This window comes from Ranitomeya imitator, chromosome 5 (assembly GCF_032444005.1).
Source record: "Ranitomeya imitator isolate aRanImi1 chromosome 5, aRanImi1.pri, whole genome shotgun sequence".
NCBI lineage: Eukaryota > Metazoa > Chordata > Amphibia > Anura > Dendrobatidae > Ranitomeya > Ranitomeya imitator.
In genome coordinates this window covers 652321849-652336263 of record NC_091286.1, presented here as the reverse complement: position 1 = coordinate 652336263, position 14415 = coordinate 652321849, and the positions used below count along the sequence as shown (strand labels likewise).

Sequence of the window (14415 nt, the reverse complement as noted above, 5' to 3'; positions counted from 1 at the left end):
GAATCACCTCTCCCAAAGTAATCAACATAGAAGAGGATAATTTAATATTACAGAAAAATTTGGCTAAGAAGCTTGGGCTGAGAAATTGTCATTTTGGTGTATATTCTACATTCTGGTGAGTTTTTTTTTTTTTCAGTTTTTTTTGTCAGGTGAATAGAAAAAATACAATCCTGCCATTAAGATTTTGTTTTCCGCATTCACAATGTGATGGAAATATCATGATAGATCGGACAGTTACACATGCGGCAACTAATTTTCCCTGTTTAAGTTACAAAACATTGATAAATTAGAGTCTGTTTAGTGGGCCTATAGGGTGTGATTTGTGAAAATCTCCCACTTTCCTCATCACATTAGTTTCCATATGTAATCTGTGATCAGAGGATGAGCTATTTAGTGTAAATGCTGAAACTGGACACAATATAACAGCGGCTTTAACCTTTTATATGGAGATCACCGGTCAGCACAAGGTCTGGTGTTCTTGGAATATTCAGTCTGCCCTGGCATTCGGGTTGTCACTAAACTTGTCACATTCCTTAATGTAAAGCTAATTGTCTCTTGTTCCCCCAATAGGTGTCCCTACCTGGCTTACTGTGCATTTCTTTATTATGAGTTCTTCTGAAATCAATGCAAAATCAACAGAGCTTGGTGTTTATCCAGCCCCAATATAGTATATATCATATAGAATACGTAACCTGATTTTTCTAAAATATTTAGCAGGACCGTAGCCAGGCTAATAGCAGCAGGTGACATTTATAGTACTGCTCTCTTATGTGCCAGAAGGGCTGCCTCAAGCACTAGGGTCTGGGCGTAGCGGTAACCTCTGCCCCCTTTTATTGTTTATGATTCCGTGATTCCTTTAATATATAATTAGAGTAATCAGCGTGTAAAGGAGGGGTCCGAGGACCATCATCACCATCCATGGTTCTGCATAATGATTGGCTGATCTCATCCTCTGGAGGGGTTTATATACAGCATCTATGCAGCATCTTGTACAGGTGTTTCACCAGTCAATAAATACACAGTACAAGACCATGGAGCTGATGAAGGTGGCCTTCTGGCTGTGTTTGGCTGGCCAAGTTCTGCCCAGACCGGTAAGTCCTAATCCACTTGCCTATTTTCCCTATGACTTTGGGGTGCTAGGATTTATGCAATGCTTGCAAGTACCACATTGTAATGCATGGATTCATGCTGGGATCACTTTCTGGAATGGCTTCAACTCTCTTCTAAGAACTAATGGTCACTTTTTTTGCTTCCTCTGACAGATGTATGAACCTTATTCTCAGGGTAAGTTCTCCATATTTTCAGAATATTAATGTCTGTATATAGTAAAATCTCCCACAGATGTTTGAAATGATCTTGCATTTTACCTCCTGATTTATGTATATGAGTCCCCTCCTTGCAGGACCAGTGTGACTTAAAATAGGACCCAAGTAACAAGATAAATGGAGAACCTTGGTCTCCATTTTTGTTTTCATCCTTTAAGGAAATGAATTAGTTAAGGGAATATTTTATGGTGGTCTAGTTCGGTGATAACTTTAGACTATTTTCGTACCAATACATCATCCTTTGGCAAGATTCTCATATGAATCCCCAAAAACTGATAAATCACATTTTTGTGGATGTCTGGAAAAGGCTAATACACTCAGGACAAATGACAGTGTCAATATCTCTAAGTTAATGGCGCCATCGGGACTCTGTATGGGGTCTTGTCAAAATGTTTTTTAGGGATTCCAACAGAAACACCAACATAGTGCCCATCAGAGAGTATTAATGTGAACCTAGCCTTGTCTGTGAATTTAGGTTGCCAGTCCTTTGTTGGAAATGTTACCAAGGCTCCTATTTTCTAAACATGACTCTAATTTATGCCAATGACCAGAGCTGCTTGTCGATAAGTGACCAACTCGGCTTTGCTTCTGTGAATGTGGCCAACTCCGCTCTGGTACATTTCTATATATGTCAAGGGATAGTTTTTACCTCATCAGATATAATAATCCCACAAATCTGTATGGGCTCATCATATTATGATGTGTTCATAGCGATGGCTCCTTAACCTAACCTATTTTATTCCTACAGATGACAGTAATTCTCGCCAGGACCCCACTGTATTTGAAGTCATCCAGGCAGCAAACAGAGGTAAAGTTTTCAAAATTAATCCAAAAAGTTGACTTATTGCTTTATTTGTCTGATGAACATATACGTAACTGTTGTGTTAAAAAAAAAAAAAGTAAAGTAAATTAGTTAGGTTGGATAATGCTGTTACTCTGGAGATATAGGGTTAATCTGCAGGTTAGTAGGGTTATGTAAGGGCGCGACAGATGTACTGAAAGTGGGTCATTCAGGAGTAAGTGAACTTCATTCCTCCTGGGAGCAGAAGTCTTTCAGTCATAAGTAGTGTTGAGCGATACCTTCCGATATTTGAAAGTATCAGTATCGGATGGGATCGGCCGATATCCAAAAAATATCGGATATCGCCGATACCGATACCCGATACCAATGCAAGTCAATGGGACACAAATATCGGAAGTGATCCTGGATGGTTCCCAGGGTCTGAAGGAGAGGAAACTCTCCTTCAGGCCCTGGGATCCATATTCATGTAAAAAATAAAGAATAAAAATAAAAAATATGGCTATACTCACCCCTCCGACAAACCCTGGCTGTCACCACTGCAAGCGTCTGCCTCCGTTCCTAAGAATGCAGTGAGTGAAGGACCTTCGATGACGTCGCGGTCAGGTGAGCGGTCAGGTGACCGGTCACCTGACCGCGACGTCATCGAAGGTCCTTCACTCTCTGCATTCTTAGGAATGGAGGCAGACACTTGCACCGGTGACAGCCAGGGTTCGTCGGTGGGGTGAGTATATCCATATTTTTTATTTGTATTCTTTATTTTTTACATAAATATGGATCCCATGGCCTGAAGGAGAGTCTCCTCTCCTCCAGACCCTGGGAACCATACGCACCGCACACGCCAAAGATGACTGGGAACTTATAGGAACTTCCAATTCCGATATCCGATATCGCAAAAATATCGGAACTCGGTATCGGAATTCCGATACAGCAAATATCGGCCGATACCTGATATTTGCAGTATCGGAATGCTCAACACTAGTCATAAGTGTTCCAGAGTAGCTGGACAAGTTCCCTTTGACTAGTCCATGAAGGATTGATAGATCACATCATGGATAATACCAGAATATTGAAAGGACATCTAATCAAGACACCATCTTTTACCGAAACTCTAATGATTGAGAAAAGCCGGTCACTGCAGGTGAAATATATCTTTACATGGTGGTGGCTAAAATTAAAATATGGACATGATCTCGCCGAGTGAGATGATTTGTTAGTATATCTCCAGTCTAGTTCATTGAGGGGAATCCAGAGATGGGGTCTTCCCTCTATATAGGGGTAGTCTATGTTTGGCCCAATGTCCATGGGTGGCTTAGGTTTAGGAGTGTAATAATAAAGGCACAAGTTTGTATATAAGCTGTATGCACAACTGTACTTGTTTTACTAATATCTAGTGCGAAAAAATAAAAAATTAAATCCGTTTCCATATTAGATGTTCATTTATTGCTGAAAGAAGGTGATGTAGCCGTTGACCTCAGACGTAATGCTAGGAAATGTAACACATGCAAGTGGCCGAAGAACGCCAATGGAATCGTCCCAGTCCCATATACCATAGATTCTCAGTACTGTAAGTGCCTCCTATTTGGTTTCTCATTGTTTTACTTGGCGCAACAAAACTAATGTCAATAGTATTAAACGGGTCTTCCAAAACTTTAATTTTTGATGAATTATCCTTGGGACAGTTGAATAGCGAAGCCACAGCTGATCATTGTCCACTTTGTGTACCCAGGCACAGCGCCACCCACAGTTGTGGCTGTAGCTAGTACTGCAGTTAAATGCATTTCCTATCCATGTGAATGGGATGCAGCTGCAAGAACTTGTTCAGTTTTAGATAGATAGTACTGTGAATGGGTAAACTGTAAATATTACATAGTACTCACTAACCATAAGCCAGAAGGGTTTGTGATAACTCAGACATTTATGGCCTCTCAACACGTTCAATCTTTGACAGCAGCAGTGAGTACCAGCTCCATGCTGGTAGTGGCCAGCACCCATGTGGAGCAAAAACCGTTGCAAAAGTCTGGCCGCAATTCACCAAAAGGATGAAATAAGTAAAATATCCTTTATTGGCAAGAATCAGATAAAATAGATTCAAAGGATACATGCCAATATAGACTTAATAAAGAGCAGGTCTGCCACTCACACATGATTGTCATCCAAATTGGTGGGAAAATACTAGATTTTAACTTCACATTCAAATTTTTGTGATATTGGATCACTTTCTTCATTTAAAAAAGTCCAATTTTTTATATCCTTTTGCAGTTTTTGTTAGTTTTTATTTACGTTTTAGGACTTATGTGAAATTCTGAAGGTTTCACAAACATTTTCAAGCATCACTGTGTGCCATTCTAAAGGCGCTGTGTACACGGCTCCTCCTGATTTTACTTATTTTAAATCTGATTTATGCAATCTTCTTATCTGCAGCGGCATCAGAAGTATCTCTGATCAATGACGCCTTGAAGGAATTTGAGGTGATGACCTGTGTGCAGTTTGTGAACCGGATCTCTGAAGCGGATTATCTCAGTATAGAGCCAGGAACGGGGTAAGTGGTAATATTTACTATTGACTATTGTCTATAATCGATGACATGACTGTTTTATATTAGAGATTGAGATTTGCTTAGTTTGACAATTTTTAATTAAGTTTCAATTTGCAATGAGTCTCTTTGCAGCAAATCACGAGTACTGCTAAGACTTTAAATGCTCAGACAAGTCTATCACTTTTTGAGGATTCCTAGGACTGTAGTGAACACACCTTTCAAGCTCTTACACAATGTCAGTGAACTCATACTTGGGTAGACGTAAGCAGATAATAATCCCACAAGCATTGCAGCATACCGCTTGCTATGCTCACCAGCACAACTGACTGCCCCATTCTTTCACTTTCCACACCTAGTTGTGACAATTGATTGTCATGGCCAGCGTCATCATTGCCTTCATTATTTTCACTATGTGATCCTCAGTCACAGCCTGTGCCCGTAAGGCGGTCAAAATGTTCCGACTCAGGCCGGTTTCTCACTTGCGTTCCCCTGATGTGCGGCGGGCTGCGGACTTCCTCCGGGAAGCCCCGCCCCCGGCCGCATCTCCGCTGTTATCTCCGCCTACATCTGCATGCGGCTTGCATGCGACCTGCGTACCTATATTTAACATTAGGTACGCAGGTCGTGCTGCTGTATGCGGATGGTGCCGCATGCATCGTTTTGACGATGCGGCAAAAAAAAAATGCTACATGGCTGCGTCTCCGCTGGTCGCCACATCGTCAAAACGACGCATGCGGCACCATCGGCATACAGCCGCACGACCTGCGTACCTAATATTAAATATAGGTACGCAGGTCGCATGCGGGGAGGTGCGGCCGAGGGCGGGGCTTCACGGAGGAAGTCCGCAGCCCGCCACACATCAGGGGAATGCAAGTGAGAAACCGGCCTCATGTCAATACTCAGTTTCAACTGGCAGGGAACCATTCAGCATGAAATTGGCTGTTTGAAGCACAAACTCCTTCACTGTATGGCTTTTGTTCTTCATGCTGTCAAGCTGTAAAATAACTTTATCTAGCATGAACAAATAGAATGAAGGTCGTGGGTGGAATCAATGCTGTGAACTGGGACTGTTTATTCAGTCATGTCTTTTGAGAAGGATTTGGATCAAGTATAAGAGGAGAAGGATATCCACTTCCTGGCAGTGAAAGCAGACATTGTTCACAGTAGCGTAAGTTTATCCACCTGCCCTGGTTATGTTGATGCATCACTCCCACTCAAAACATTCATCCAATTTTTCCATGAAAACCGAATACATTGTTCTTGCCCAATTGCTGCTCCATGTGTCTATGGTGCATTGCAGTTTGTTGAGAGAACGTTTTCCTGCACATAAGCGCATCCATGAGGCACCACTTTCTGCGAGAATAATGCTGGCTGGGCATCTTCACACCATCATTTCTTGAAAGGTAATAGACTGTACTGTATGATATGACAGCATCTGCATCATCAGCATCTTGATCAGGTGGGAGTTAAGTTGCAACACGGTGAAAAAAGTGTACGTAGAGGATACAGGCATACAATTTGGAATCTATATCAATAGGTGTAAAGGATAAATAGCTGAAAAATGATAGTCAGTCGTTGTAAATGATGAACACTGACCAGTTACTACTTGAGGGTGCAGTGTCGGTGACAAAGATGAAACAAGGCCATCAATTAGAGAGCCTCAAGTTGTCCTCAAACTCCTTCTTCTCACACACTTTTCACACATGAACAGGTGATGTCACGTTCTGTGTTGGAGAACCATGGTTCTTAAAATATTCAAGCCTGGACCTCATTTTCTTCTGCATGCTGTCAAATATTTCTTCTGTCTACAATGTGGATTAGATTTCCCACACCAATAATGCCCGTTATCACATGTACATATAACTTATCCCCACTGTGACGAGAGCTTTTAGGCACTGTTGAGCCTCCTCTACCCACAGCACGTGTGGCATCACCTGCTTCAGAGCTGAACACCAAAGAAGCAAAATTTGCTTTGGAGGATCTTTTAGCCTCATGTTGCCTTCAAGTGGTATGATGATCTGAGGATGTGGGCTGTAATAATCACCTAGTCAGATTAACAATGCAATAATTTTTGTATTCCTTAAATCCGTGGTCTTACAGCAAGTATGAGTAGATGGTTGCAGTGCAATGTTCCAAGTCCATAATATTTCATCCCGGGCCTTTTGATTGATCCACAGCTTTTGTATCTCCCCCCAGCATAGTCTTTAGTCACAGACCATGATCCAAACCATGACTGTAGCACGTCTCCCACTCCAGCTGAGCTGGCAACAGTCCTTAAGATAGTTCCTCACCCAGACGATAGATATCATGACCATAGCACATGTATCAAGTTCCAGTCGGCAACTACATATAGCACAATCCCAACCGAGGTTCTCTAAATGTCATTGTGGGTTCAGTCATGGGCAGAAGAGCAGACCTGTATTCCACCAGAAGGAGCCATGGTTCATTGGCCTGCTCCTGAAGAGGGTCTATTTTCAAAGGGAGCCAGAGACTTTTTATTTAATCCACCGCTTCCGTTCAGGACGTACTTCCACAGGAAGAGGGTGAGGGAGGTGAGACTTCATTGTCCGATTGTTCAAATAATCTGCATATTTATCTTAAGCTTTGAAGGTTAGTAAATTGCAGTGATCTGATGCACTATGTAATGAGCATGCATTCACAAAAAAAATACAAGAGTCAACGTACAGTCTCGTATGAAACAATGGCTCAACTGAGGCCTCTGAGACACGATCAAGAGTAATGGAATGAGTGCTTTTAATTTTTATCTTCTGTGTACATTAGATCCAATCAGCATGTCTTCCTTTGCTTATTGTCACTGATTGGAAACATTGATTCCAGAGGTGAACACTTTCCAGGTGAAATTAGTACACTTAAGCTGACGAGCAAGCAAATTTCTAATGAAACACCTCAAGCAAATCTCTAATAAAACAAAAAAATTAGTTTGATGTAACTGGTGCTCTGCGCTGGAGAAAGTCCGCATCCCATACAGCCATGGATTTCGCTCAACGTCCATTGGTACAGTAGTCTTTGGAATAAGGCCAGCTCCTCAAAATGGGTATTTCCAAGGCCAACACCCATCCTCCCCTGATGATATCACCTCAGCGACATCCTTATCTGGTTCCCAGTTCTTGTCCACAACAGGACCATCATCCGTGATACAGCTGACAGTTTTCTCTGTTTGGAGACATCTGCCTAATAAGGCTAACTGTTATTTTCTTCCAATAAATTATCTAGAAGAACTTGTTGATGCTGAAACCTCTTCCTTGGCCTTTGGAGTACTGCCCCTAATTGAATGTCTGCTATATAAAACATTAAGTGTAATCATGGCGGAAGAGGTGAACAGAGCAAAACACTAATCACGTGTTGTGCATTCTGATCTACTCTCCCTAGTCTGTAACACCCTAAAATAGTCGCTGATTTCCCTGCCTTCTCTTTTTTAGTGGCTATGATTATTCCTCCTGATTGGCTGTGCTAGACCATATGATGTAATGTAAGACATTACGTGGAAGTCTTTTTAACGTCATGTGAGCCTGCTGCTCTCTAGCTGGTGGAATGCTAGGCAAAGTGTGAAATGGTGCAGGGCATTTCTTTGGGAATTTATGCAAATTGAGTCACAAATTTGTCTACTTAGATAAATGTTCATCTTACTAATATTGCAATACGACAAGTATGTAAGATCTCCTGTTCATGTTTTATACATAGCTGCTGGTCTTACATTGGAAGAATATTAGGCAAACAGACCGTAAGCCTGGCCAGGCCAAGCTGTATGGTGTACGGTGTGATCCAACATGAAGCTATGCACAATATTGGGTTCTTCCATGAACATACCAGAATGGACCGAGATAACTACATTGACATCTTATGGCAGAACATGGATAAAGGTGAGAAGTTTTACAAATGTTGGTGGTCAATCCTTTGAGTGGGTTCATGTATGAGGATCATTCAACCAATATCTACATTGTCCTTAGAGAGAATCTGCTAAATCTTTACTTAACATTCTTAAATACATAACCTTGTTCTCATCTCTTCCAGCTTACTACAGTAATTTTGATGTTGCTGATGGAAACACCTTTAGCATTCCTTATGACTATGCCTCAGTGATGCATTACAACAAGTAAGTCCAGATGACTAATGTAACTCGTTGTCCCTTATTCCATTTACTGTTATTTCTTATTACAATGTCACGTTTCAGGTAAGAAAAAAACCCTTGATATATTTTGTAATATTGGACTTCTGAAAGTAAAATTTTCATTATATTGTTAGAGGTATTCCCTATGCAGATACTGAGCAGAGGTGTAGGGAGGCAAAATTTGAACTCGTGTTGACTCTAAACACCTTATTCAGAATATTTAAACACCCTCAACGGGTGATTATGAGTTTGTGGCACCCCCATTGTACCTTGATACCAACACCCCTTCTACAAACCTTAAACCATGCCAAAAAGATTTATATAAAGAGTGTATAGGGTCATTCCACTATCAGCTGTTCATCGCTGCTAATAAGTCTGTCCAAGTGATGACGATTGAGCGACACTTTTCCCTTAAATTCCCATCTGCTCCTATTGTTTCTGTAGTGGTCAACACATAGAAAGTTATTAGTATGTCAGCTTGGAATGTAACCCTTTATAGAGAAGTATTAGCTGTAGAAAATGGCTAGAAGTCCAACTACTGATATCGGTAGGCAAATAAATTTTAGTAGGGCTCATCGAAATGGTTAATACAAATCTGCCAGATGGAGAACTGCTTTCTTATGCTTCTTCACCCTGGTTGATAAAGTGGTTGTTTCACAATGACCTCTCTTTAAGCTAACCGTAGATCCCCAGATAATTTTGTACTTTTTCAACTTTATTGTATCCCATTGACGGCTCTTCATCGAAACGTCTTCCTGGCAGAGTTTTACTTAGCAATTTCAAGATGGTAACTTAAGGTACCGTCACACTAAACGATATCGCTAGCGATCCGTGACGTTGCCGCGTCCTGGCTAGCGATATCGTTCAGTTTGACACGCAGCAGCGATCAGAATCCTGCTGTGATGTCGCTGGTCGGGGCTAGAAGGCCAGAACTTTATTTCGTCGCTGGATCTCCCGCTGACATCGCTGAATCGGCGTGTGTGACACCGATTCAGCGATGTCTTTGCTGGTAACCAGGGTAAACATCGGGTTACTAAGCGCAGGGCCACGCTTAGTAACCCGATGTTTACCCTGGTTACCATCCTAAAAGTAAAAAAAACAAACGCTTCATACTTACCTTCTGCTGTCTGTCCTCAAGCGCTGTGCTTTCCTGCACTCACTGTGAGCACAGCGGCCGGAAAGCAGAGCGGTGACGTCACAGCCAGTACAGAGAAGCAGAGCGCCGGGGACAGACAGCGGAAGGTAAGTATGAAGCGCTTGTTTTTTTTACTTTTAGGATGGTAACCAGGGTAAACATCGGGTTACTAAGCGTGGCCCTGCGCTTAGTAACCCGATGTTTACCCTGGTTACCGGCATCGTTGGTCGCTGGAGAGCTGTCTGTGTGACAGCTCTCCAGCGACCAAACAGCGACGCTGCAGCGATCCGGATCGTTGTCTGGATCGCTGCAGCTTCGTTTAGTGTGAAGGTACCTTAACTCTGAGAAAAGCACACTATGTGTAATGAAAATATGAATGACTACTTATGCATACATCCATTACTATGCAAAATACATCTTCACTCTCTTTTTTTCCAATAGTTATGCCTACTCCAAAAACAATATTTTGCCTACTATAGTTCCAAAACCTGATCCTAGTGTGCCAATTGGACAAAGATCAGGAATGAGCAGTCTGGACGTGAAGAAAATCAATGCCAACTATGGCTGCAGTAAGTTTCCTTTGCCTGATGTCTTCTCTGAAATCCTAATTATTCTAATCTGTCATTTGATGTGAACTTTACACTCCTCACTAACCTTGTCCATTTTTGTTACCACAAAAAAGACCTCTGTAGAGCAAAGCTGGTGAAGACCTCAGGATCTCTTTCTGGAAACAGTTCCATGGCAAACCAAGGTGGCGGAAACTGTCTCTGGCTTATTCAAGTCCCATCCATGAAGGTAAAATGAATGCAGAAAAATATCATTGAGCATAAAAATTAGATATTTGTGGATTTTTTTTAAATTCGTCCAAGCTAATAGCACTTTTTTATTTTTGTCCCAGGTTGTATTGCTGTTTAACTATCTTAAAATCGCTTCCACCGACTATGTTAAAGTCTATGATGGTGTCTCTAAATCATCACCTGTCCTGCTGGACAGAACCTACGGATCTGGGCTAATCTCACCTTTGGTTTCTTCTGGGCGAAACATGCTCGTAGAGTTTGTGAACACAGCTAGTTCCACCTCCAATACATTTACAGCCTCTTATATCACTGGTAAGTGTTTAGCATTTGTTCTCAGATGGCTAAAAATACCAACTATAGATATTAAAGGACTCGTTGACATGCTCCGTAGACATGATGTGGTACCCACAAATATAAATCTATTGTCTATGGTTGCTCTACTTTTCTCCGGTGCAGTTGATGTAAATTAGAGAAATGTTAGCTAGATCCACTATTAATCTTTATAGTCCATGTGTATACATCAACACCAATAATTCCATATTTAAATCAGCTATTTATACAGCTTGTGGAACTGCACATGTCACTCACCTCTAAGGGTCATCACAGATGTCTCACAGTCGTCTATTTCCTTCACTCTCTAGCCCATAGCTATATTGTGTGTCTTTATTACCAGGGTCTCTCCTGAAGTGTTAAATATTATAATTTTAACCAAATCGAGTCAACTTTAGAGGCCCATCATGGATGTAGGTCAGTCTACAAATCCACCAGAGATTAGTGGGCAACAAATCTATTCAGTGAAGACAAGGACCATGAAAATATAGAAGGTGCTACATAGAAAATCTGATACTACCCAAAAATAATGAAAACAAAACTTATTATCCTGTAATTATTCATTGTTTCTAATTCTTTTTTGTTTTGTTTTGTTTTGTTTTTTTTTTACTTTTCAGTGTCTACAAATTATGGGAAATAAAAACATCCAGCAGAAGGCGGGAAGGAGGAACACTTTTATTCTTTCTCTTCCAAACCTTTGTTCTCTATATGTTTAAGGGGTCATCCAATTTATTAATTGTTAGCCCATAGTTATGTATGCTGTAATCATACACTCAGCATTTAGATAGTAGACTTCCTCATAGCTTCTACACTGTAAGCTGTTGTAAGCAACACCCTCGCCCCTCTTGTTTGATTTGTCAAATGTCTGATATTCTTTGTACGTGTCACCTCTGAATTATAAAGTACCATGGAATATTTGGTGCTATATAAATAAATATTATTATTATTGCAATCTTCATTATGGGCACTACCATCACAGACAGAAGTACCTCATTCTATGTCATGTGCAGACTTTGTCCTAGTAATAAGGTGGTCTCTTTGCCTTCTATTTCTGGAATCCACATAAAACACTAAGGGGACATAACAGCAAGTGCTCAGTTCCCCTTCTGTGCCGATGGAGGGGACATTTTTTTCCACACCGTTCACATTGAGATCAGAGTGCTGACCGCCATGCACTGGAGAAGACCAACTGTGTTGGGACCACCATAATTCCGCACCTGATGGTAAATACTGAGAATTACGGATTTGATGCCACAGAAAGCCCAACTGACACATTTAGTACTGTAGCCTCTTTGGCTTTGGAGCAATTCAGTAGGAGAAACGCATCCCTCATCAGCTGCCAAAAATAGCAATTTGTGCTAGAAAAGTGCCGGCAACCCTGTATGTGTCCTTTCCCTCCCCCTGCATGGATGTCAGTGTGTGCACTTACCCATTCGCGTTCCCTCAGTTTCTGTTGTCACCAGGACCAGCACATTGCACGCAGATCTCCTGGGATTGTGCTTAAGGCTTGCACGCTACTTGACTCTTTAAGGGCCAGCGCGCACTTCTAAAGATGTCCTCAGCCAATAGCTGGGAGATATAAAATACCCTCCCCTATTGGGAGGTGCTTTAGAAACTTTAGTTAATCAGTCAATATTCTGCTGGCTAGTTGTTTGGTACCCTTGCACTCTGTTCCTATCTGTCCTGTTTACTTGATCCTGCCCACCCTGTCTGCACCTGTTCCAGTCTGTCCTGCTTATCCCATACCCGTATCCATCCTGCCTGCTCCTCGTCCTAATCCGAGTGAATCTGCACCAGTGATCCCGCACTTGTGTCCGTCCCTTGTTCCAGTACCTGATTTCTCATCTGCCTACCAGCCTTTTCCTTTCTGTTTATCCAGTTCCTGCTTCCCTGCCCCTTTCGGGGTCAGCTGCCACTGATCCCTGTTCCGTTCTGGAGTTGTACCTGCCATCCATCTGGAGCAAAGCCTAACCCCACCATCAGGTGCTCTATCAAAGAGTCAGGTATTCGCCTAGTCATGCCCCTCAAGGCTCTCCCTGGACCATGGCATAGAGGTTCCACCACCATTTCAGCCATTTGGTAAATTCAAAGAAGTTCATTTATTTTCTCATTTATGTACACTCTGCACCCCATCTTGACTGAAAAAAACAGAAACGTAGTAAATTTTGCAAATTTATTAAAAAATAAAAACTGAAATATCATATGGTCACAAGTATTCAGACCCTTTGCTCAGTATTGAGGAGAAGCATCTTTTGAGCTAGTACAGCCATGACTCATCTTGGGAATGATGCAGCAAGTTTTTCACACCTGGATTTGGGGATCCTCTGCCATTATTGTTTGCAGATCCTCTCCAGTTCCATCAGATTGGATGGTGAACGTTGGTGGACGCCATTTTCAGGTCTCTCCAGAGATGCTCAATCGGGTTTAGCTCAGGGCTCTGGCTGGGCCAGTCAAGAATGGTCAAAGTTGTTCTGAAGCCACTCCTTTGCTATTTTAGTTGTGTTCTTAGGGTCATTGTCTTGTTGGAAGTTGAACCTTCAGCCAAGTCTGAGGTCCAGAGCACTCTGGAATAGGTTTTCATCCAGGATATCTCTGTACTTGGCCGCATTCATGTTTCCTTCAATGACAACCAGTCATCCTGTCCCTGCAGCTAAAAACATCTCCATAGCATGATGCTGCCACCACCATGTTTCACTGTTGGCATTGTGTTGCGTAGGTAATGAGTAGTGCCTGGTGTTCTCCACATATACCACTTAGAATTATCACTAAAAAGGTCTATCTTCATCTCATCAGACCAGAAAATCTTATTTCTCATAGTCTGGGAATCCTTCATGTGTTTTTTAGCAAACTCTATGTGGGCTTTCATATGTCTTGCACTGAAGAGAGTGTGGTGGACAAAGACATGCGCACTGCTACGGAGGTGCCCGGGTAGGTTCCCGCACCTTAAGACCATATGTAAAAATAAACCCCGCACTCAACTTATGCTAGTAGCTTGGGATTTTATTGTGTAGAACCAACAAAAACGTTTCGGTCTCACATGACCTTCTTCAGTTACTACAATGTGTGAAAATAAACATAAAAAAATGAATAACCAAAATATAAAAAACAAAATATAAAAGAACAAAAGTATATACAATGTACAAAAATGGGTCATATCTTGGTGCAGACATATGAAACATATGAAGACAATGCATGGAATCCACAGAGATATCCTATACCCTCAGTATGTCACGTTATAGTGGAGGCTAGGAGAAAAGGAAGGGCTAGCGTACCGTGTTTTGAGTAGACAGCCTGTCACTTTGTGAGCGTAGTGGGTAGGTCAACTTGGACTCAATAAGGAAAAAGGGGGGGCGTGCATATG

At 41.7% G+C, this 14415-nt stretch overlaps 1 protein-coding gene across 1 annotated transcript in view; it reads left to right on the top strand.

The window, feature by feature from the left end:
• The window catches only part of LOC138638685 (astacin-like metalloendopeptidase), a 149332-nt gene extending 137351 nt beyond the window's left edge, over positions 1-11981 (top strand). Inside the window, exons 9-12 of the mRNA XM_069728179.1 lie at positions 10369-10496; positions 10610-10722; positions 10826-11036; positions 11672-11981. Coding sequence (XP_069584280.1) covers positions 10369-10496; positions 10610-10722; positions 10826-11036; positions 11672-11694 — 475 coding nt within the window. The 3' untranslated portion in view covers positions 11695-11981. The remainder of the gene's footprint in view (positions 1-10368; positions 10497-10609; positions 10723-10825; positions 11037-11671) is intronic.
• The last annotated feature ends 2434 nt before the right edge of the window (positions 11982-14415 follow it).